Raw genomic sequence first — 25414 nt, 5'->3', positions numbered from 1 at the left:
ATTTTAAAAGTCTGATTCCTTCAATTTGGATCCAGCTCACCTCTTATTGTAAACAAGCACTGAAGATGAAAAATGAGGCAGTAGCTAAAAGCCTGAACAATCCAAAATGAGTAACCGGATTATAAATAATTAACATATATATTTTCCAGCAAACATAAACCCAGATTTTACAAAGGTATATTTCCCCATAATTCAGTTTCTACTTCTGCATAGCCTTGTAAACAGAAGATTGAAACGAGTGTCAGATAGCAAACTTTTACATTTTAAAATATTCCATCTATATGCAAACTGACATGTTAATTACACATTACCTTACCAACTCATTAAAGCTGATGGTCCATGGTATTTTATATATTGATAGTTTGTATTTAGATTTAATTGCATGTGTCGAAAGAAATGAACCTACTACAGATTAAAACACAGTTCCCTATGTATACTTTTCAATGATTTTGATTGCCCCCCAACTTAGAAATCACTGACACTGTTGAATGAAATTAAGTTCTATCAGATAGTAACTTGAATACAAATGAATCCCCATCTCCCAATAATCACTGAGGTGGCCAAGAAAATATTAAAGTAAACCTTTATTAGTACTAAAACCTTGGGAAGGGTTATAAGTGATACCACACATTCCAAACCTCCAGGATTTTTTATAACATGTAAGAGATGAAAAACCAATAAATGGAATGGCAAACTCTCCAGACTTATTTAATGTAAAAAAACTTGTCCATCTGGAGAAGACACAACATCTAATAGAAAGCACAGAGAACGGACTTAAAAGTAGGCAGTTAAGTGCAAGACATACAATCTAGATCCCTCAAGGGCCTTTGGAAAGTGAGATATATATCAAAGATTTAACCTTGCCATTCATTACCTAGAAATTTACGCTAAAGAGAAAACTGGGCGAATGTATAAAAATGTATGTTTAAGTATAACAACCATAATTAATAATAATAATGAAAACTGTAAACATTACATATATGTAATAATGAAAACTGTAAATATTACATATATGTAAATTTTCACTGACATGAAATGAGCTCCATAATATATTGTTGAAAAAAAAGGTTAAAAATAACATATATATTATAAATAGTTATAGACATGGAGAGAGAGTTGTAAAAATTATCAAAATGCAAATGGGAGTTGCTGCTGGATGGTAGGATATTTGATAATTTTTACTTTCTTTTTTATAATTATTAATACTGCTTAAGTTTTCTTAATAAATGTATAGTCTTTGTAATCAGAAAAAAATTCTGTTAATGTTAGAAAAAGAAAGTATATTTATTTTTAATACCACAATTCCATTTGGGGGAAATTATCTTAAGAAAATAATTAGAAAAAATTTGTGAAGATACAGATGCAAAGATGTTTATGATAGCACTGTTTATAATGGTAAAATGTTGGCAATAACCTAAATGATCAATAGTGAATTTATTAAATTTTGGAATAACTATATAATGGTATAATACTAAGCCATTAAAAATTAAGACAGATATATGCATTACTAGCTCAGTGACCTTGGAAATATTAGTTATCTTTTTGGTAACAGTTTCCTCAACTGTGAAATGAAAAAGAACACTTATCTCATAGTGCTTTACGTAGCTTATTAGCTATATCCTATTGTGACGTTTATGAGCTTGCATTGATATATCACATGACCTCTTTTAAAAACCTATTTTGCTATATGTTTTTTAAAAATATGTCAAGATCAACCATCTGGCCATGAATCAACTTAACAAAAATACGAATCTAAAACCACAAAGGCAATGAATATCAAAGTTAAAAATAAAGAATTCCTGCAACTTCTAGCTGATTTTTTAAAAACTGTACATATCCACAAACTAAGCTTGTTTATTTATCTATACATGTAGTAAAAATAATGCTGGATATAGAACCAGGCTGATGTGGATACCTGTGGCACTGAGACAGGCCCCAATAAGAAATCACCTAGATCACAGTGACAGAGGGAACTGGCATTCCCACTTAATTAACAACAAAACTATATGTATACGTCAGTTTCGCCTTATAGCTTCATTAGTTTTATTATTGTACAAACATTGATTTAGTAGCTTTAAGTATATGAAACCAACCTGCCACGGTCTTTCCCAATCGAGAGGAATAGGAAAGGCTCCAAGCCATGTTCCTATGAAACTAGAAATTGTAGTGATTTGTAGACTATTCTCCCAAATAGATGTAAGTCTGTAAAATATAAATGTGTAAATCATTAGTGGTACCTATCTTAGCTGCTGGAGAATCAAAAAGAAGCACAAATTAATACTACACATATATGTTCTGTTCTTTTAAGATAAGCATCTCAAATTGACATAATTACTTACCATAAACTACTAATAATTAATTGGTAAGAAGACATAAATATTTTTCAGTTGGAAGGGTAATATATGCCCACAATAAAAAGCCAAACAATATGGAAGAGCATTTGCAGTGGAATGTCTTCCTCCTGCCCTTATCACTGCTGGTTCCTTTCCCTAAAAGCAATTGCTATTACCACTTATTACATATCTTTCCAGAAATATTTTATATATACACAAATACACATTTTGGTTTAGAATGACATGCATATTTGCACATATGCACACATATATGTATATATCTTTCAAAACAAAACTCAAAGCATCATGTTATAAACCCAATTTTGCTGTTGTTTTCCTTAAGTTATAATAGTATTCCATTGTCTGGAGGGAGCATCATTTATTCAACTGGTCCTTCTTATGGTACATTTAAACAAATCAACTCTTTATTCGGTGGAGGATTAGAGAAATGAAAACAAAATATTTCAAAAGATTCAGTGATTTTTACCTACCATTCTTATTTATTAAGTGCACATCTTAGAGTGTAAAAGTTGAAAGACATAATTCTGCCATTCTCTCTTAGTAGGTTTTGGTTTCAGTCTGCCTCCTCAGAGTGTGACCAATTAGCCGTGTGGAACATGAGTCTGAAAGTAGACTAAAACCCCACCACAATGCAGTAAGTGGGGTCCAAATACTCAATTGTTTTAAGATACAGGGTTATTATGAAGTTTATGAAATGCAGTTTCTTTCAGCTAGTATGGAAAAAGGGGAGAAAATGTTTTGATAACTTCTTTCATTAGAAATAAGTCAATTATTACTGAATTAAAGAAGTACCAAGTGACAAGTCAGTTCATAAACCAACCCCTCTATCATTTATCTCATTACTCCCTATCCCTCACCTACACAAGCTAAGAGCTTTAAGCTTATTTCTATTGAAAATTGGGGCTGGAAGAAGGTTGGAGTCAATCATCATATATGTAAATCTGTGTTATTCGATGGGCTTTATTGTTTTTTTTTTTTTTATTTCATGTAACAGCTATAAATCCAAGACAACCTCTTCAACTAGCACTCAACAGGGCAGAGATTTGTTCTAAGCTTGGAAAAAGTTGGTGAATTGAATGTAAAGAGAGAACTACTGTTCAGACAATTTAAAGGACTTTCTAGAGTAATTTTTGACTATATATGGCTGACAAATATTGACTAGCTTTCAGTCAACATGTAACTCCTCTATGTTGCAATACATAATGTAATGTGCCTAGAGACACAAAGTCTGGTAGAGGTTGAGAGCAGTTTACTTTCAGCTGGGAAGAGTTTATTCTTTCCATTTTATGTTAGGGGAAGAAGCTTAGCTGGATTTGGAAGAATGAGTCTTGAAGAACTAGAGAAAGAGCTGCACTGCGGGTAAAAAGGACATAAGTAAAACTGGTTGACACTGAGTGGAAGAATGAGAAATAAGACTGGAAATGTAGGTTAGAGTTAGGATTTTTCAAAATACAGCTTTATTGAGTAAACACTTGCCCCAGAAAATCCTTTTCCAGCCATACAATTCATTCATTTAAGTTGCACAACCCGATGTTTTTTAGTATATTTACAGAATTGTGTAACCATCACCTCAAAATGAAACTCTTTACCCATAAGTCACTCCCCATTTCCCCTTCCCCTTAGCCCTAGACAACCACTAATCTACTTTGTCTCTATAAATTTGCCTAATCTGAACATTTCATATAAATGGAATCATGTAATATGTGGTCTTTTGTGACTGGTTTCTTTCACTGAGCACGTTTTCAAGGTTTATCCATTCTGTAGCATATAGAAATATGTCTTTTTAAATTGTCAAATACTGTTGTAGGGATATACATTTTATTTTTTCCATGCATCAGTAGGTGGACATTTGAGTTGTTTTGACTCTCTGGCTATTATGCATGATGCTACCATAAACATTCATGTACAAGTTTTGTGTGGACACGTTCTCATTTTTCTTGGAGACCTATTAAGGAGTAGAATTGCTGGGTCATATGGTATCATGTTTAGCCTTTTGAGGAACTACCAGATTGTTTTCCAAAGCAGCTGAGCCATTTTATATTCCCACCAGCGGTGTATGAGGGTTCCAATTTTTGCACATCCTCACCAACACTTGTTATCATTTATCATAGTTATCTTAGTGGGCGTGAAGTGTTACCTCATTGTGGTAGATTTAGGGTGGATTTTAGAAAAACCTTAAAAGTCAAACTAAAGGAGCCACTGAAGGTTTTAAATCCAGGCAGCGATAGGACCAGAGCTGTGTTTCAATAAGATTTATGTACATGCCTTATCCAACCTCTAAGCTCCAAGTTCCTTGGGCTAAGGGGCAAGATCTATGTCTTCACATTTTTTATTGTTACAGCATACTCGTGGCCGTCTTATAATTATTAAAAATGCAAACATCTACGAGGCTGTCCTCTATTTTGTTTTTTGATGAGTCCAAGAGTGTTTATGATCTCACATATAATAAATGTACAAAATAACACCTAGTTTAAAAAATAGAAAAACTCTGAAATTCCAAGATTTGACTCTAAATGGTTCTTTTAAAGGTATCAGTGATCTTTTTTGCTTATATCTCATTCGCAGAATGGACGGAGATAGTTTGACTGTGTTTTTTCAAATGGAGGATAGAAATACACAGAACAAAGCAGCAATAACTCTAACCTGTTTGATTTCAATGTGTTTTCTAAAATAAAAACACCAGAATTGGAAAAGAAAAAAGAAAAGCCTGTCTTTTTAAAATTAAAATTTTACATTTGTCAAAATAATATATATAAAAACCTTTAAAGTCAAAGATTACAATTAGACTAATAATAAAAATCCCTCCCTGCAGCAGACACTTTCAGATCTTCAGTTTCTTCTATGTATCTCAGTTTGAAAGAACATATATTACATATGGATTTTTCAAGATTTAGTTACTTTCTGCTTTCTACAATGAAAGATTTAGCACTCTTTATCCACAAACCTTCCATCCCCACATACAGATTTCTGGCTCATCATCCCCTCTGTGATAACATTTCCTCCTCTCAGCTGAATCCCTAGCACAGTATTATAATCATGAAAATATTCATCACAGCTGAACCACACAGTAAACCATAATTATATTTCCTTTCCTATAGTAAATATAATTTTTAATTTTCCTTGGATGTTAAGAACTGCCTCGATTTCCCCTTCATCTGCTTACGTATTTGTGACTAAACCATCCTCAAATATTCCACAGAAACTAAATATCGCCTCTAAATGCTTGCTTGTGCTTTCTTTTGTGAAGACCTCACTTGCTTCAAAGTGGACTGGTTGTGCTCTAAGTCTGAGGCACAGCTGATGTCTGTCACCTGAGTTCCCTCTATCATCTTCTTGTGAATGAATTCCCTTTGTCTCTCAAAGCTTTTCGGTCTTTTGTTTCCTAGAATCCAAGACTTCCTCCTCCTATTACTTTTCCTTAACCCATTTTTTGTTTACTCCAAGAATACTCACTAGCAGGACATGTGGCTAAATATACCCCAAGATAACTTGAGGATTACAGTCCTAACCTCACCCCTAAAGTTTGCCATGAAATATCTCACTTTTATTATTATTTTCGCATTGCTCTAGTATATTGATAGTCTTTGGAAACAATGACATCATTCTATTTTTAGCATTCTGGTTTTTGTAGTATTTCCATTTACAAAATATAGTAATTCTCAATCACTGAAAATGTCAAATCCTAGGAAGAGTAGCATTCCTACGCGTGATGTTAAATTAACACTGACAGTGAGCTGCACTTTTTTTTCTAAAAGGGAAAGGGTTAAAGCATCTCTTTCAATAGATTCCTGAGAAAGGGTATATGGAAAATAAATTTTAGAGATGTTTTAAGTCTGAAATGACTTGACTATAATTATCGGAAATCATTTGTCTCAGAATTCTGAAGGCACTGACCATTGCTTTGATTCCTGCCTGAGACGTACAGACCATTCTGGCTTCTAATTCTCAGTAGGGTAAGGTGCTTCCACTATCCCATCCCCTCTCTGGGATCCTTAATTCCTGGTTACCTAAAATTTCACAATTAGGTGTCTTGGAGTGGGTGTCTTTTCATCCATTATGCTAAAAATACATGGGCCTTTAGTCTAGAATCACAGGTCTTTTGGTTCTTGAAATTTTCTTGCTTTTTCTGCCCAGATCCCCTAAGAATTCTGTTTTTCTTACTCTTTTGCTAGGAATACTATCGTTTTGAATTAATCCTGAGTTTCTTAACTTTTAATTCATTTCCTGTCTCTGCTTTTTTGTTTCACTAAGGGATCTCTTTAACTTTGTCTCTACTTCTATTGCATTTTTTTCTATCGTATTTTTAATTCTCAAGAGCTTTCTTGTTCTCTCAATTCTCTTTTTGATTGCCTCTTGTTCATGTTTTATAGATGTAAAAAATGTACTTTTTTAAAGTTATTTTCTGGTCTTTATATAACCTTTGTTTCCACTGAATATTTTTTGTTTTCATTAGATTTCATTTTAGAGCTTCTCCTCAAGGTCTAGTGATTCTTCATTCCTCACTCTGCTTCAAACACTATACATGAAATGTCCAGAAACAGAAAGTATTTTAGTGGTTGCCTGAGCTAGAGGGAGTGAAGAAGTAGTTGGGAGAGAAGGGTAGGAATGGAAGATGACTGCTAAAAGCAGATTCTGGGGTGATGAAATATCCTAGAATTGGATTGTGGTGATGGTACAAAACAGTCTATACTAAAAACCACTGAACTACCCTTTAAATGGGTGAGTTTTATGGTATGGTTATATCACAACAGTTTTTAAAGAAAAAAAAAACAAAAATGTAAAACACTAAATAGTTGAATGGATGTTCCTGTGCAGGAGTAGCACAATTCAACTGCTGGGCTCCCTGTACCAGGGAGTCACTGTACCCTGCCTTTTAGAGAACCCCCAAATGTCAGTAGCTGTAGGTTTTTCTTTTGTACCATTTTCCCCAGAAATTTTTCAATATTCTGCTAAGATGGTATAGCCTGGCTGTCAGTATTCTGGGCCAAGCAGTTAAAGAGGACTAGGCGTCAGGTGAGGACTCGTTATGTAGAATTTCACTTAATCCTCATTCCCCGAAGAGTTGTACCAAATAGGCTCATGATCTGGGTATACCCAAAGTAGCTGGGGGGTACAATTATATTTTCTCCATTTTCCTTTCCCCCACTGTATAACTTCTATTGCTTATATTATTTTTTATAGTATTTATGTCCTATAACCTTAATTCAATTATTTCTTTGATATAGTAAGCCCACTTAATATACAAACTGAATAATTCATTTTGGGAAAATATCTTCTATCATATCTTTGAATTTTTTTTATGTGTATTTTAAGGGCACTAACTCATCTTAAGTTGATCTTTGTTTGTTCTCTATATTTGTCATCTCTTCTTGAATTGCTTTATTCTTCCCAATTCCCTACCCTTCATTCACTTTGATTAGCTAAATTTCTTCCATGCTACAACTTGATTTTCTAATTTGTCTATGTTTCTAATTTATGATCTGCATCGGTGGTTTGAAGTCTCAATTTATTTCATTAATTTGGAATCTCCTTCTCTATCTCATTTTGTTTCACTGTATCATCTTTGAGCTCTTATTTTATTGAATTTATATTCTTAATAACATTTTACCATGGTAAACTATGTGAAGTTTTTTGGTTTGTTTTTGTTCCCTGGGTAGTATTGTCTTTGAGGTTAGATTGTCTCCTGCATGCCTTTTTCTTCTTCTTAGTGTGCTTCTAGAGCAGCCATGCCATTTCTTTTCATCTTGCCCAAACTTCACATAGGCAAGGTATCCAGACTACCTATTCGCTCAGATACAATGAGTGAATTTCCTTTGAAGCTGTCATCCCGTCTTAACTGGCTCCAATTTTTCCTGTCTTGAAACTGCATTTTGAGGATTGGATGTTGCTTTCTATCCAGTTTTCTATAACATGAGGCAGGAGAGAATGGAGGCAGGGAGACAAGAAAAGGGAAAAGCTGTCTCTGAGGTTTGATCAGTAACATTCAGCTGAAATGTAATAAATGGTGGTTCCACAAATCAAACTTCAAAAAAGTTATGACCAGGGATTATGCATTAGAAATCAGATGAAGCTACTATATAGTACAGTCTGCCCTCTTGGCAGAGCCCAGTAGGCAACAGCCCTGGAAGATGGATAAAAAGTAAACTGCCTTGATGGGGATTCAGGGAAACCAGCCCTCTGTTCGTAGGTAGATATGTATACAGGAATGTAAGTATCCTTCAAATTAGAACTTTAGTTTGGCAGTGTCTATCAATTTCTTTTACTCTAGGATTTCTACTCTAGGAATCTAATCTACAGAAACCTTTGCACAATCATACAAAGTTAAATGGTTCAAAGATGTTCATAACATTACTTATAATCATAAAAATTTGATAATATTCAATAGGAAATTAGTTAAATAATTCATGGTACATGGAATACTTGAAATGATGATTAATTGCCCAATATTCATCTCATCCCTGATGATTAGACTAATTAAACCATGGTGATTCCACTCTCTTTGCCATTGATTAGTTTAGGAAAACTCAAAGAAGAGAAGCTGCTGCCATTTCACTACCAGCTCAAGAATGAGAATCAGTGAGAAGCACAGCTACATACTGATTATCTGTATTTAGAACCACACAACCCGTTATAATATATGGGATAATCAAGTTTCCTTATTGTTCAAACCAATGTAAGCTGAAGTTTTCTATTATTTATGGATGAAGAAAGATATACTAAGGATACTATGAAAATGTATACACGTATACAATTAAAGATGTTCTTAATAAGTGAAAAAAAGTAAGTTTATAAAGCACTGTCTAGTATAATCATTTTTTTAAAAATTACATGTTATATGCATAGACATAATTAGAATATACAAAATCTGTTAGTAATGGTTGCTTCTTTGGTAGGATTACTAGAATCTTTAATTTTCTGTATTTTTCTATTATTTAAATTTTCACAATATAGTCGTTTGTAATAATGTAAAAATCAAATTCCTTTCTATGAAATAATTTATAGCAGTACTGACATTGGTTTATTCACATTAGTTTCCCTAATAAAGCCATCTAAATTCTTTAATTTTCGGCTAATTTTTTTTTTGTATTATATACATATAGTCAATAAGGCTGAGAACAGAATAAAGGCTCACTGTTCTTTGAACAAACTTAAAAAACTGCTTGTTTAGATGGAGTAGATCTTTTTAACTGTTCATCTTTTCATCCAAAAGAAACACCACACAACTCCTCCTAGTGGCTAAAGATATTTTACAGAATTCTTATATAAATGTTCCCCCTAGCCACTGAGTGAATATTAAAACCAGTGCTTCTTAGCCACTAAATTTTTGTGCCCACATTAAGGCTAAATTACTTATTTTTTATATGTATACTTTTTTAGTCATTCATATCTTTTCACTCTTAGTGTCCACAGTAGTTTTTCTAATATAAAATTCATTTCAATACAAAGATGACAAAAAGAGGGCTAACATGTTGGGCTTACTGTCTTTACTTTGGCAAGATAGCCAGAGATTTAGGAAACTATTCAGAAATTATTTTTTCATTTCACCAAAAGTGATCAGATTCTGACTTAAACATTCAAATAACAACCCCCAAAAACCAATAAGTCAAAAAGCAAACTTCAATGAGAAATATAGGTTTAAGATATTCAGATTATTACTTTCCTTTATAAGAAAGTCTACAAATGAAAATAATCAATAATTATAATAAAAAGGTAACAAATTAAACTAAACTAGTACAAATTGAGTATATTCATTCAGTAATAACCGTACCAAAAAGAAGTTGGCAGAATTTTTTAAGAGACCAATGACTTTTCGATCTTTAATTTCCTATAAAATAACATTCTTTTAAAAAATTTTACATTTACTTTAAGGAAAAGTCTTGTTAAAAGTGTCATTTAATTATGTATTGATCTTGATATCTCAAGGGTTTTTACTCCTATACAGTTCTCATGATTGAAGCTTTTGTGTTTCTCAGTCTTCGTGACTATCACTGACTCAATTTAAATATGCAAATACATTAAAATTAGGATGTAATACTACTTCACTTAAAAATAGTATAAAACATTTATTTGATTCAATACTAAGATGTCAACCCAGCTTAAAACTGGCCTGCTCATCTAAATTATCTGATTATACCGAACATGTGAATTATCATATTTTGACAATACTAAAAGGGCCAGCTTTACACAAACAAAACAAAAACTCTACCATGCTTTATACAATAAAACAGGATAAAAAGAAAGTATGTTTTGAATAACCTCCTTAAATAGAATTCTTTGAAATTAAAGTTGTGACTCAATATAAATAATGTTAACTGTATAATAGGACGACTTTCAAAATAACACAGAGGTAATTGTTTTTTGTGAGTATTTCACATTTGCACTGCAGAATCACCAGAGCTTTGAATTTTTAAAATATTTTTGCATAACAGTGAAATTTTAGAAGGCCAACGCTCACATCACACAAATAATCTATAAAATTAATTACTTCCTAACTCATTCAAATAGTAACAAGCTTTTTATACTAAATTCTTTTAAGTATGATAAAAGTGCTAGGGAAGAAACTGAACTATCACTAATGTATGGTGAGACATGAAGACTTTCCCTCTCATGAAAAAGTTAAAACTAATTTTACATTAAATAAACTGAAAAAACTGTTTCTCCTCCGTGGTTGCCTATGCCCTGCACTCTTTAATCTGTTACCTGAACCAGGAAGAGGTACTAAGACAGGTTAGAAGTATGAAATATAAAAATGCTCTCTGACATTTGTTAATCCATTTGACAAACATTTCTTGAGCACTTACTATTTGACTTTACTCACCATTTCACCCAGTTCTGACAATAATCCTGCAAAGCACAGATTAGTATTATTCTAACCATATCACATATGAGGATCTGTGAAGTTAAACAGCTTGTCTAAGATCACCGGCCACTAAATAGTAAAGGCAGGGCAGGTACTTGTTTTTTAACCCTCAGTTAGTGGAGTCTTCTCTAAAAACTTCTATACCATCAGATGATCTGGCTTCAAGTCCCAACTCCACCTCTTACTGGCTACAGAGCTTGGGCAAATCACTTAACCTTAAGCTTTCCAGTATCTTCATCCAGCAAATGGTAAAAATAGGAGTATCTCACCAGACTGTTGTGAGAATTAAATGCTATAACATACTGACAATACTTTAAAAGTTACTAAAGTATTTTTGTATATTACTATTTCATGCCATACCCCATGTTATGTTAAAGAAAATGTTTTGTATTACAAATTGATTATTTTAAACCATAATTCTCCAGCTGAGATGTTATCTGGTTATATGTTAGAAAATTTAAAAGGCTATTTTTGCAGTCTACTGAAGCTTAGGTGGCATCAGAGAAATCTAACAGCTTCCTGATACAGGCCTCACTTTCAATAACCCAAAAGTAACAAGTATTGGCAAATCTAACTCATTAAAATTTTCATTTCGAATAGGTAATACAGTAATATGGTTTAAATTTCAAAAGATACCAAAGGGTAGTCAGTGGAAAGTCTCCTTACCTTGTCTTCTAATTTTTCAGATCTCCTCCCCCGAGAACAACCTATGTTTTATCAGTTTCTTGTGTATCCTTCCAAAGATATACAGGTATACCTCTTATGGTAACTTTTTGCGTAAATGGTAGTATCCTATACATGTTTTTACCTTGCTTTTTTCTACTTAACACCATATCAGTAAATAGTTGGTTACATTTCTTTACAGTTGGTAGTATTCCATGATGTGGACTGAATTTAATTTAATTCATCCCTTAATAAAGGACATTTAGGTTACTTTCAAAACTGCAATGAGTAATCATATATATTCAACATTTTGTAGGTGTGCAAATATATCTACAATAAAATCCTAGAAGTGAAATTGCTGTGTCAAAGATGGGTATTTGTAATTTTTATAGATATTACCAAATTGCCCTTCATAGAGTTTAAACCAATTTATAGTCCCATTGGTGCTTACATCCCCTCCCAAATCCTTAACACTGTGTATTATCAAACTTATGGATCTTTGTCAATCTGCTAGCTAGAAAATGGTATTCCCCTTCCTATAATTTTTGGTTTTACTTTTGTTATAAATCCTTCTGGGAAGTGGTGATAGGTCTAAAACAAGATGACAACAGATTTATTCTGCAAGCCTCAGAAGACAAATAACCCAATTAAAAAAGAGCAAAGGATCTGAAAAGATTTCCCCAAGAAAAATATACAATGGCCAATAGGCACATGAAAAGATACTTGACATCCTTAGACAGTAGGGAAATGCAAATAGAAACTACAATGAGATAACATTTCATACCCACTAGGATGGTGATAATCAGAAAGTCAGATAAACAACTGTTGGCGAGAATGTAAGAGGACTGGAGCCCTCATACACCGCTGTGGAAATGTAAATGGTGCAGCCACTTTGGAAAACGGTTTTACACTTCCTCAAATGATTAAATATGAAGTTAACATATGACCTAGCAATTACACTTCTAGGCATATATTCAAGAGAAATAAAAACATATGTCCATACAAAAACCTGTACATTAATGTTTATAGTGGCTTAGTCATAATCACAACAGTGGAAACAACCCAGATGTCTATCAATTGATAAACAAAATGTAGTATATATCCACACAAAGGAGTTATTCAGCCATAAAGTGAATGAAGTACAGATACATGCTACAACATAGATGAACTTTGAAAACACTATGCTAAGTGAAAGAAGCCAACTGCAGAAGATAATATATTATTCCATTTTAACGAAAAGTTCAGAATGGGTAAATCTATAGAGACAATAAGTAGATTAGGGTTGCTTAGTGCTAGGAGAGAGGGGACAGGAAGTGATAGCTAAAGGGTATGAAGTTTCTGTAGCAATTTTATCGAGGTGACAATTATCCCTGAGGAGTGGTTTTCAAAGCTTTCCTTTGGTAGCAGAAACCTTTTTATGAACCAAAGGCTAAGTGGAATTCTGCTATACAGAAAAAAATGCAGAGCTGATTTCGCTAAAGTAGAGGGAGAAGCCTATAGTTTTGCCTGCTTGGGTCTCCCTCAAGTGCATACCGCCCCTTCCCTATCCCCAGTTCCCAATTGCAGTGGGCCCTAAGGCATCTCCGAGAACTATACAGTGCTGGGAAACACTCATGGAACAATCAGCAAGCTGCCATGAATAGAAAAATACATTAATTTTTAAAACATTTTAAACATCAATATATAACATTAAGACTTACCCATTTCTACTGAAAACTCTTAGCCATGCTTTGATGTTTGGCCCTAACAAACACAAACAAGGTACAGTAGTAAAAGTAGACAAAATAACAGCAAATAAAAATGTTTCCAACACCAACCTAGAAAAAAAAACATTAATTTTTTATAAAGTATTTATTAAAGGAGCACGTATACACACATACATAATTTTTGTGACATCAGTAGATTTAATATAAAAACATTTTCTTATACTTTACTGTGAAAAGCAACGAGTCTTACCAAAATGACTACAAAAAAATGCAAGCTATCAAAAAAATCTAGCAAATATCTGGCTCTAATGATAAAGTTCAGAAATGTTAAATATCCTATGCTCATCCTGTCCATTGTAAGAACTGCCCCATTTCTAGATAATTAACTTTCTTCATTACTAGTCTCTGGAACTTTCTCTACAATCAGTGGTTCAACTTCAGCTTATACCAGAGCCACTTAGAAAGCTGGATAAACTAAAGATTGGGAGACCCCACCTCTTGAGTTTCTGACCCAGGCTTGAGAATTTGCATTTTGATAAAATGCCGATGCTGCTGGTTTTAGAATCACACTTCAAGACATTGCTCTAGACTTTCATTCTACTCTAAAATGGGTTAGATAGAAATATCCATTTACCATTACAAAGGTTCTGTGCTCCTTTCTCTAAAACAGAATTACCTGTTAATTTAGTGTGTATATATATACATACACATGTGGATATACATAACTATGTATAACTATATATAAACTGTATACATAGCTATATTGTGTATACATATAAAAAATATCACTCATTTCACCACGATCATTAATCACTGCTAAAGTTTCCCAAACTCTAATGAACATTATAAGAAATATTCATAAATTTAATTTTCATTAATTTAAAATTGGTCAGTTTTGAACAAGTGTTGAGTTAAATTCTACCTTTAAACTATAAACATTAACTTATTACATACTTAAATACAGGAATCTTGATTTTTCTCAAGAAAACAAACTCTTTAAGTACTTCAGAATCACATTTACTAGGAACTGATATGCTAATTATAACTAACTTATCCGTTATCACTATAGTAAGTTCCCTTAAAGGTTTTGAGGGACATAACATTTATTGGTTAAGTAGAATTTCTCACCCACCTCCTCCCCAAATGCGATTTGGTAACAGAAGGCTAGGTAATAGGAACATTTGATGAATTTAGTTATTCCACTGTTTTATAAGAGAATAACACTGGTAAAGAAGGGAAATGATGTCAGTATCTCTCCATAATCCATTGATCAAACACACCAGTTTTTCTCTTATCACCAACGGTAATAGCCCTTTGTTTAGTAAACATGTGTTTTAAAATATAATTGCCGTAAGGTAGAAATTTCAGACTTACTCTATTAATGGTGCTCCATATAGAACAAAAATTACATGAAAGAAGAAACAAGACATAAGAAAGTAGATACAGCATTTCAAAAATCTGGTTACCTAAAAAAGAAATGAATAATTTAAAGAAATGAATAATTTAAAGACTCAAGAGAATGCCTAAAGGATAGCAATTGCTTCCATTTTATCTATAAACATAACTTATTCCCATGTGTGAAACAGTTGAATGTTCTTTGGACTTGGGTATCCTAAAGTCAGATTACATATCCTGGGCACAGTCAAATGTACAGCCCTCAAAACAGCTTTGTAAAAAAGGCTACCAGGCAAGTATCACCCCCCATATTCCACCCACCCAACCAGCACTAAAGTCAAAAAGCATTTCTGTTTCTATGACATGTATTGAGCTATGTTGTTAATCAGGATTTATGAAAATATTTACCAGTAACAGTCAGCTAGAATACAAGAAAACACAAACACGGCTCTTATGTGATGAGACATGAAATATTTGTTATATTATTCACCGAAAGCCTCCTAATTCAATAATTAATATATGGCAAGGATCTATCAAACACTGTGGGCAGTCTTCTAGCAAGCAACGGGCTACTAATTTAAAAAAAAAAATCAGGTTCTCCCTAGTCACTAGTAAATAACCCAATGAGTTCTTGCTTAATGCTTTATATTTCCATTAAAAGAAACACTACCTATATTTAATATCAGTTATCAAGAAATAAGCCTTACCTTGTATGATAACGAACTTCTTTTAGAGGATGCATTTGGTTTCACTACTAAATATAATACTAGATTAACGGCAGTTACAAAAACAGAACAGATGCACAACCACGTCAAGTGTGTTTCCAATATTGAGAAGTTCTCCAAAAAAAAGGATGGAATGAAGATACTTAGAATAATTGAGAATATGCATAAAAGATGGGTATACAGTAGTCTCTTGATATCGGTATCTTTCATGGTGTTTTCTTGAGTAGCTATCTAATGAAAAACAAGAGCATATGCAATAATGACTTTTTCCGTTGTCCTAAATGCTTCAACATCTACAAATAAGTCATGAACAAATGACAATTTTCTATAGGCAATAATGTATTAGTTTCAGAATATAGGAAGATGTATGTGTAAATACACACGTAGACTAATATGGTAGACAGCTCTCAGAGCCGAAAAATGATGAATTTTCTAATTTCTTAAATATCTGTGACTGGTTTCTGCAAAAGGGTCATGTACTAGGACCAATTAAGCGATTTTTTTTTTTTTTTTTTTTGCCAAAATCAGAGGTGAAAAAACTGCATGGATTAATGACCTAGCCCTGTTGGAAATATAACCTATGCATTCTAGAAACCCCATGAATACACTTTGGCTAAATCGTTGGTATTTTTACCATTATAGACCCTTGTCTGACATCACAGTAGTTCATATCTCCTAGCAAATGCCAAGTGACACCAATGTACACTCGAATATTCAAAAGGTGGCCAGCGTAATCGAGAGAGTTCAAAGAATATTATACTAAACTAAGGTATCCCAGTACTCCAGAAATATCAAAATGACAATTTTTGTTACAGGTAACAGATTCCAATTAAAAGTAGAGTATAAATGGAAGGAGAGAAAAAAATTTACTTTCTCTCTGTATATAAAACACATTTTTATATGTAATTTATTTATTTATAAATGACCTAACAGAGAACTTATATATACATATAACTGACTGTTAAATAAAGACCCTATTAATTTAAAATAATAGTCCACATGTTAACCTGTAGTGACTATTCCAGAATATATATATATTTCTACACACACACGGGGGCACTGATGTTGTGCAAAACGGCAAGTCCAGGCCATATCCTAACAGCTCTCATTTAATCCACACTCTGAATTTAAAAGGCAAATATTTTACTTATAAGAAAACAGGCTAAAACAGGTTACGGGACACGACCAAGCTCGAAAGTGCTAAAGCAATTTCAAACCTAGTCTCTGATATAAATATATACACACTAGGGGTCGAGAAGAGAATGAATGGGAAGAAGGGAGAAGGAAAAGTTTCTCACAGGTCCTATCAGCTGATTGAGAGGCAGGGAGGGGATCCGCAATACATTGCCTCGACATCCCTTCGAAGTTTTTTTCTGGGCCACTCTCAGAATCCCAACTGACATAAGCAGATTCGGCTGTAACTTAGTGAGCAGTACCCAAACTCAAATGTTTGCTGACTGAATGAATGAACCAATGAACGAGGCAACAAAGAGACAAAGGAGAATGGGTCAAGTGCCCCTCCTGAGAAACCAGTGCGTTCCCTGGGGTGGGTGGGAGGAGGGGAGAGGCACCGCCCTGGCGTCTGCGGTTTGACCTGGCCAGGTCCGCAGACACTGTGGCGGGAGAAGGCCGTTCTGAACGGCTCCGGAGATTTCGCCGGAATTGTGGGATCTTTACCCGAGCCCCAGAGGGTCGCTCGGAATTCTGCCCAGGCCTCGGCCGGGCAGAGGCGAAGTCAAAAAGTACAGGCGCGAAGACCAGGAAAAAAGGAGATAGACACAGAAAGTCAGAGGGTCGGTCCATCAGGATAGCCCCTGGGTCACGCCAGAAGGGTGGCGCTCGGGCGGGCGCAGGGTCCAGGAGCACAGAGGCTCGCAGCCATTTGGGCACCTGGCGGAGGTTGCTTGCACCCCTCGAGAGGCCCGCGTGCCGGAGCATTCAGCTGAGCTTACCTAGTTCTCCCGCCCGCGGAAGGGAAGAGGGAGCTATTACCTCCCACCATCAGGTGCTCCGCGCCGCCCAGATCCTCGCGCAGGCGCACGCCTGTGGGGCGGACACCCAAGGCTGCACAGCCAACCGCAGCAGCGGAGGGGCGGGCAAAGGAAGTAGCCCCGCCTTCCCGCTCATGTTTATTCTTCTTTCGGCTTTCCAGGTGTAGAATAGGCGGGGCGGAACGCGGAGGGGCCGGAAGTGGATTTTTGTAACCCGGAAGGGGAATCTTTCCCTGGCTTAGTATTAATGTTTTCAAGGCGCCGCCGCTTCTGGGCGTAGGGAAGCGTCTGGGGAGGATGGTGTGCGAAAAATGTGAGTTAAGGGGCCGCATCTGCGGGAGAGGGAGGGTAAGAGAACCTCACTGGAGTTCCCCGGAAACTATTCCCTTTCTTTGTTTTACCTTCGGCCGCAGGTCTCTGGTTCTAGCCCCTGTCCGCCTACCCTTTGACCATTCCTGCCTCTCCCCAACGGCTGTGTAGCCCTATGTTTTGCGTTTGGCATGATCTCAGTCTTTGCACCTCTTTACTTGTGTTGCTTCCCCACAACCCCGGATCTCATCCCATACAGCTTCTTGACTGGACCCCTCACCTCACAGACCCTCACGATTAGAATGGATCTTAAAAATCAGTCTACATTTGCCAGGTTTAAGCAAATAAAAATACCAACGCCCAGTTAAATTTGAATTTCAAGTAAACAACGAATAATTTTTAGTATAGTATATCCCATACAGTATTTGAGACTTGGTCTTTTTGCTGCTGCTTAGTACTGTAAGTGCTTTGAGACATTCCAGAAGAAGTATTCGTTGTTAATCGGAAATTTAAATTTAATTGGGCATCCCATATTTTATCTAACAACCGTATCTAACCGTATTTTATCTAACAAGTCAGTATCTCATCCAATGAGTTAAGCCTTTTTTCACGAATACCTACAGTATTGAGGCACGGTGGCAGGAGATTCTCACCACCTTCAAATCAATCTACGTAGATTTCACTGGCTTTTAGAAAAGTCTTTCCTCCCTATAGTTGCCGTCCAGTGATTCTAATGCCAAACCTTGAGATTTCTAGGAGATATCTTATTTTTTTTTGACCTCATAAACTGTTTATATGTTTAAAAACAGCTGTCATATTCCCAAGTATTTTTTCTCAGGCTAGACATATCTGGCTCTCCTGTGATAAAGTTTCAAGCCCTCTTATCTTGATTGCTATCAAATTAACAACCCATTTCGTTTATATACCTTGTATAGATAAAAGTTTGAACACACAGACCCCCAAGAGTTTGAATCGCAGACCTTAAAAGAATGACCACGGACAAGTTACTTTAATAAATTTTCAGTGTACAGAGAGTAATTTTAGGTTTCTATATTTGGAGCCTGGCATTCATAACCACCCTACACAATGAGACCTCAGTTTATCTTTCCAACTTCATTCTCACTAACCCTTATCATCTTCACACTTTGGCCAAACCAAACTATGTTGCATGCCATATGTACCCTGAGCTCTCCATGCCATTCTTCAGGATGTGTCCTTTTCCTAGTTTGTCTTCATCCTCTTTCCTCTTCTTTTTTCACAGTCCCATTGTCTCATATGCTTTTTACTGCCTTTCCCACAAAGCTTTCCTGGATTTCCATAACTGAGATTATTTCTTTCTTCATGAAATTTGTCCTAGTATGTTAGCTCTCAATTTATTTTAGATCCTAATTATTATACTTTTTATTTTCTAGCTTATGTTTTGGTTGTATGGTTTGTAACTCTTTTTTGGTTTTGAACTCTTTGAAGATCTGTTGAAAGCTGTAGACTCTTACCAGGGTCTATAAAAAAAGGGATCTACAAAAGGTTTGTGTGTAATTTCATATATTTCACATTATCTCCCAAGATGCACCTGTGAAATTCAAGTTAAGGACTTCTGTTAGAGAAATCAGCAAGCTCCTTAAAATTTAGAACTTTATCTAACTCGTTTTTTTTTTTCCCTCTGTATTTTGTACAATGGTTTATGCCTGGTATAAATGGTTTATAGATGCTCAGTAAATTTTTATGCCATGAATATATTTATCAGCTTTCTTTATCTGATTTGTTTAAAGTATACATGTACAGAGGAAGCTTATTATAAGCCATACTATTATACTACAGATTTTACTAAGAGTCAGTCATCCATTGCTCACAGTTAATATCTTAAGTCTCAGTTCACTAGCCTTGACTCCAGCATTAATAGGCTCTTACTATAATATGACTTGATACCATTGTTAACTGTAGGCACAATGTGGTGAATTTATTAGATGATAAATACTAATTCCCTTTACTTTTACTATCTCGTTATAACAGGTGAAAAGAAACTTGGTACTGTTATCACTCCAGATACATGGAAAGACGGTGCAAGGAATACCACAGGTATTTTTCCTTTTAGAACACAGAAGTTGAATCAGATACTTCCTGTGAATAATGGTTTAGCTTTTACATTGTTTGTAAATTGAAATATGTGTACAATGTATTTTATCTATTAAACATTAAAGAACACTGGATCCCACAACAATTTAATATTTTATTCTATTTAGTCTTCTCAGTTACATCTCAGAGTTCCTATTTTGATAGGCAGGAGATGGCCTAATAATTAAAATAATTTTCAGTGAGTATATCATAGTAATTGATTTGATTCAGCTTAATTACAGTTGGTATTTTATTCCCTCCTCATCTGATTTTTTCATTCTTATGCAAATCATTTAAATGTTTTCACCTTCCTAATCATTAAATACAGTGAAAATGTTGTCAAGGGGAAGAAAAAGAAATACTTTCACTGTATTCAAGGTCTATGGCACCAAAGTAGTGGCATCTAGATTTTACAGTACAAAAATTAAATGTAGACTCATTTCTGAAGTCCTACTTTGAGTCTGAGAAATAAATGATTGTGTTTTATCCACATTTTTATTTTTTTCTTAATAAATGTTTTAAGTACTGTTTTAAGACCCTGGCTATTAAGTGAAGATTTTTGAAAATTTTGATAAAGTCTAGTCTATTGGTAGGATGTCAAAAAAATGAACTTTAAACTAATTGTTAATTGTTATATGTATATATGTGAAATGTGTGGAATTAACTCACTGAAATACATGTATATTTCAATATAGAAAGTGGTGGAAGAAAGCTGAATGAAAATAAAGCTTTGACCTCAAAAAAAGCGAGGTAGGTTTAAGAGCATCTATAAAGCAATGATATATAAAATTACCACTCTTTAATATTAAGAGTACTGAAGTGAATTTGGTGTACATCATTCTATTGTGATAAAACATAGAGTTAGGTAGTTCCTAGCATACAAAACGAAGCTATCTGTTACAACCTGCTGGTTTCAACCTGTTCCTCCTCACTGTATCAGTATGTGAAGATATTAGTGCTACTTTATAATTTCACCAGAAATATGACTTTTTTTTTCTAGTTCTTAATTATCCTGCAAATCAGAGGCAACAGGGAAATGTGGAAAGAGTGTAAGTTCTGGAGTCAGTTAATATTTTAATTTAGACTCTGTCACTGTCTAGCTCTGTGAGATTACACAAGTTAAACCAGTTTATTAACTTTCTTGAATTTTACTTTTTCATCTGAGAATGGGAGTAAAAATGTCTCCCACCTTAAAAACAATTCTTGACACCATGATTTATTATATTCAGTCTAAAAAATCCCATGAACTCTTCCACCTGCTGCCCCATTTTCTTGTTTCCCTTTAGCAAAAGTTTTCAAAAACCTAATCTAAATACTTTCTCAATGTCCTTAGGTTCCATTCTCTCCTTCAGCCTCTCCAGTCAGGCTTTCATCCCCACCACACCCCTGGAACTGCTCTTATCAAGATCATACATGACCTCTAAAACTGATGGCCACTTCTCTATTCTTACCTCACTTAACTTTTTGACAACCTTTTTTTTTTTTTGCAACCCTTTAGTCTTTTGGCTCTGATACACGACACTCACTGACTATTCCTTCTCAGTCAAGTGCCTCTTGCCTTAATCCTAGACTTTTATAAATTTATAATTTCTCCTCCAGTGACTTTAGTCCAATGGCTTTAAGTTTAAACTGTATGTTAATGACTCCCAAATATGTATTCCCCAGTGCTGACTTCTCTGAGCTCCAGACATATCTGCAGCTGCCTACTTGACTTATTCAATTGGATGTCTAACAGGCAACCTCTTTCCTTCAGTATTCTTGTCTTTGCACCACTGTCCAGTCCAGTTGTGTAAGCTTAAAAGCTAGAATTCCTAACTGGTTCCCTCCTCACTTTCACTTCCCACACCTCCCAGCAGATGGCTCTACCACCAAAATATAACCTGAATCCATTTGCTTCTGTGTGTCTCGCTGCTATTACCATATTCCAAACCACAGTTATTTCTTACTCAGACACTTTAGTAACTTTCTATCTCCCTGTTTCCCCTCTAGTTCCCTATGGTTAAGTCTTATAGTAACCAGAGTAGTCCTTTAAATGGCATGTAACTCTTTTGCTGAAAATCCTTCATTTGTTTTGTTGTTGTTTTTGTTGTTTTACATTGAATAAAATCCAAGCCCCCAACTATATTCTTACAAGGTCCTCCATGATCTGGTCTCTCCCACCTCCCTGACTTCTTTTGTACCAACTCCCACATCAGCTATGCCAAGCCCATTGGAAGAGGTTTGTGCTTGCTTTTCCCTCTTTCTAGAGCTTACCCCGCAGATCTTACATACCTGGCTCCTTGTTACTTTGGTCTCAGTGGAAATGTCACTTCCTCAGAGAGGGTCCCTAATCAGCTTTAATATGTCTTCCCTCCTTTGCCTCATGTCTGCCACAATATCCTGTTTGAATTTTCTCTACAACACCTATTACTCTCTGAAAAGTATATTTGTTTCATTACTTAGTGTCTATCATCTCTCACTAGAATGTCAGCTTGATGAGGGCAAAGGCTTTGTCAAGTTCATCTTTGGTATTTAGATCAGGAATAGACACATAGTAGGCACTCAGTATATATTTGCTGAATAAATAAATACCTGTTTCATGACTTCATTCAAAGGATTAGAAATAAAAATAAAACTTTTACTATATATAGTACTTGGCACATAAAACAGCACAATAGACTTCATCTTTTAAGTGACGAGCAGCATCATACTATGTATTGTTATTGTTGACTGGCTTATTGATGTCTTCTAAGACCATTCAGTTATTATTGACTAAGTTGTTATTTTTACAGGTTGTACAATTTTAGGTTCTTCTAGTTTCTTTATGCTCCCAAACTTATTCTGATATTTTTAAAAAGGAGCTATTACTTTTGGGTTCTCTAAATAGTTCACTTTGGAAACTGACTACTGTATTGCATTGAATCTAAGATACCATCATTTATAAGATACATCATTACTTTAAGAAAGAAAAATCTCTGCCAATTAATTGTTTAATATCTTCAGAGATTTTAAATGTACATCTTAGAATGATAAAATATGGTTTTAAGAGAAGGTAACCTTCAGACATACAGGTCCAAACAAACTGAGCTTATTGTAAAGAAGAATGCACCTGTCCTCTTCCGGGGAGTAAAGTGACATTCTCTTGGGTTTGGAAAGATTAACCTTTGAAAATGAGCTGTTTTACTGTACTCCAAGAGAAGAAACTGTTGCTATTCAGTATATGAGTATTGTTAGAAAGTTATTGGAGAAAGTATTTCCTCTAAAGTTATTTTGCACTTCATTCACTATAAGGCAGCATTTTTATTTAGTAGGAACCCTTTTATCCAAAGAAATTGGATAAATTAATTGAAGATGTCAGTTAAATTAGGCAATCATTAAAAAAACCTTACAGCTTATTTTAAAGCACGTATATGTACGTGGATTCGTCAGTCACTTCCTATTGAGACAAAGCCTTTTGTATATGAATTCTACATCATTCCCTTCACATAAATCATAACCAGAATATATATTTCCAATATCTTTAAAATACAACATGAACTGACAGATGCAAAGTACCAAATCTTCCCGCTTATGATTTTTTCCCAATTTTTAACAGTCATCTTACCCATACCTAAATCAATGGCAGTTTTAATGATTCACACTTACCTAGTCATCCTAAAGCATTTACTTAGTTTTTAATAGAATCGGTCATTCTTTTCGCACTGATATTTCATCAGTTTTCTTAATTATATTACACAAATAGAGTGACAAATAAAGCTGATGTAAAAGGTTTGCGATTAAGGACAGCTCACTCTTTATAAGCATACAACTTACGTGGAAGAGGTAGAAGTGCGTAGGCATTTTAGAGAGTAGCCAGCTGGAAGAGTGCTATGCCTATCAATTGTAGAGTTTGATAGAAAGAATGAAAAACATGAATTAATCTCATTTGTTGCATAAGTGAGGTTTTTAAGAGTGTTGCTATTGTATTATACACTTTATTTTTTTTAAAAAAACCCCTCTAGATTTGATCCATATGGAAAGAATAAGTTCTCCACTTGCAGAATTTGTAAAAGTTCTGTGCACCAACCAGGTTCTCATTATTGCCAGGGCTGTGCCTACAAAAAGGGTAAGTTTAATACCATTTTTCTATTCATATCAAACCTGTTTCATTTGGTACCAATTTGAATAATATAGAAAAAGGAGTAGCCTTTCATAAATCCTATTGTAGTCAAAAGCTCTTTTTTTCTAAGGCAAAATAGAACTTGTTCATCATTAAAAGTGTATATTTCCTTTTTCTCTTTTCTGAGACTGTTAAATTATGTTTTTTTTTGCTTCAGGATTGACTTTAATTAACCAAACTGTCAGTTGGTATTAGATATTTGATTGGTATTATTAGTTGGTATTATAATTTGATTGTTCACATGTTTTCTTTTGTTTTAGGCATCTGTGCAATGTGTGGAAAAAAGGTTTTGGATACCAAAAACTACAAGCAAACGTCTGTCTAGATGTATTGATGAAGTTTCTGGCTTTCTGTATGATTTTGCTTTCTGCTTTAAATTCTCATGGCATATTATAGATGTTCAAGTTACAAAATAACGTTTTAAGACAATTAAGTTTAAACCAGGAAAGTTGACTGATATTCATTCTTTTACTATCAAGAAGTTCTGAATAACAACAGTAACTACTTTCCTGCTTCATGTTATTTTCCTTAGGAGCATCTTATTGATGTGGCAAATTTAACAAAAAAGAATATTTTCTCAGTTCTGTATGCACTTTTTATTTAACATTATTCATATAATTCTTATTCTTTCTCTACTTTATTTATACATATTGCAAAAATGAGAAGGAGATTATTGATATTTGCTCAGAACTTGGCATCCAGACATAATTCTTCCTTTATTCCCTTGTTGGTTGCATAATTCTTAAGGTCAGCAGTTCCTTAATTAATTGCAGCTTCACAAGGTATTTAAATATCTGAGACCATTATTGTTGAATGGTTCCTTAGTAATTAACCAAGACCCAAATCAAACACAAGTTGTATTTATGGTTTTTGAAAATTTGTTCTCGAAGCCAAAGTGTTAATACCTTTTATATGAGAACAAGGACACAAGGGACACCACATATATGTCCAAATAAACACAACACTGGATTTCAGGAAAAGACATGTTCCGTTACTTTGAGTTCACACCATCATGAAAGGAGAACAGTGTTTATCCATGTGTAATGGAAACAAATCACCACACTTTGGGAAAGCTCTTTGAAGCAGAAACCAAACTTCTTTTACCTCCTTTCTCCCCCCTACCCTCCCCCCCCAAAAAAAAATAAAATAGAACAAAACAAA

The 25414-nt window shown here is 34.5% G+C and overlaps 2 protein-coding genes across 7 annotated transcripts in view; one reads left to right on the top strand and one right to left on the bottom strand.

Moving 5' to 3' along the window:
• Nucleotides 1-18041, bottom strand: part of PIGF (phosphatidylinositol glycan anchor biosynthesis class F) — a 27370-nt gene extending 9329 nt beyond the window's left edge. Inside the window, exons 1-6 of one of the 6 annotated variants that reach the window (XM_039887245.1) lie at nucleotides 17656-17670; nucleotides 17002-17118; nucleotides 15686-15934; nucleotides 14958-15049; nucleotides 13578-13694; nucleotides 2094-2202 (exon numbers count right to left, since the gene is read on the bottom strand). In XM_039887245.1, the coding sequence (XP_039743179.1) occupies nucleotides 2094-2202; nucleotides 13578-13694; nucleotides 14958-15049; nucleotides 15686-15934; nucleotides 17002-17106 (672 nt within the window). In that variant the 5' untranslated portion in view covers nucleotides 17107-17118; nucleotides 17656-17670. Of the gene's footprint in view, nucleotides 1-2093; nucleotides 2203-13577; nucleotides 13695-14957; nucleotides 15050-15684; nucleotides 15935-17001; nucleotides 17119-17655 lie in introns of those variants that run through there. The other 5 variants (XM_039887248.1, XM_039887247.1, XM_039887249.1 and 2 more) reach the window with 5 other exon arrangements.
• Nucleotides 17872-25414, top strand: CRIPT (CXXC repeat containing interactor of PDZ3 domain). The gene is made up of 5 exons (XM_039887254.1): nucleotides 17872-18007; nucleotides 20014-20079; nucleotides 20811-20865; nucleotides 24096-24199; nucleotides 24514-25414. The coding sequence occupies exons 1-5, from the start codon at nucleotides 17992-17994 to the stop codon at nucleotides 24576-24578; spliced, it is 306 nt and encodes a 101-aa protein (XP_039743188.1). The 5' UTR covers nucleotides 17872-17991; the 3' UTR covers nucleotides 24579-25414.

This window comes from Pteropus medius, unplaced genomic scaffold (assembly GCF_902729225.1).
Source record: "Pteropus medius unplaced genomic scaffold, Ma_sr-lr_union100, whole genome shotgun sequence".
In the NCBI taxonomy this organism is placed as follows: domain Eukaryota; kingdom Metazoa; phylum Chordata; class Mammalia; order Chiroptera; family Pteropodidae; genus Pteropus; species Pteropus medius.
This window is presented reverse-complemented; position numbering and strand designations above follow the sequence as displayed.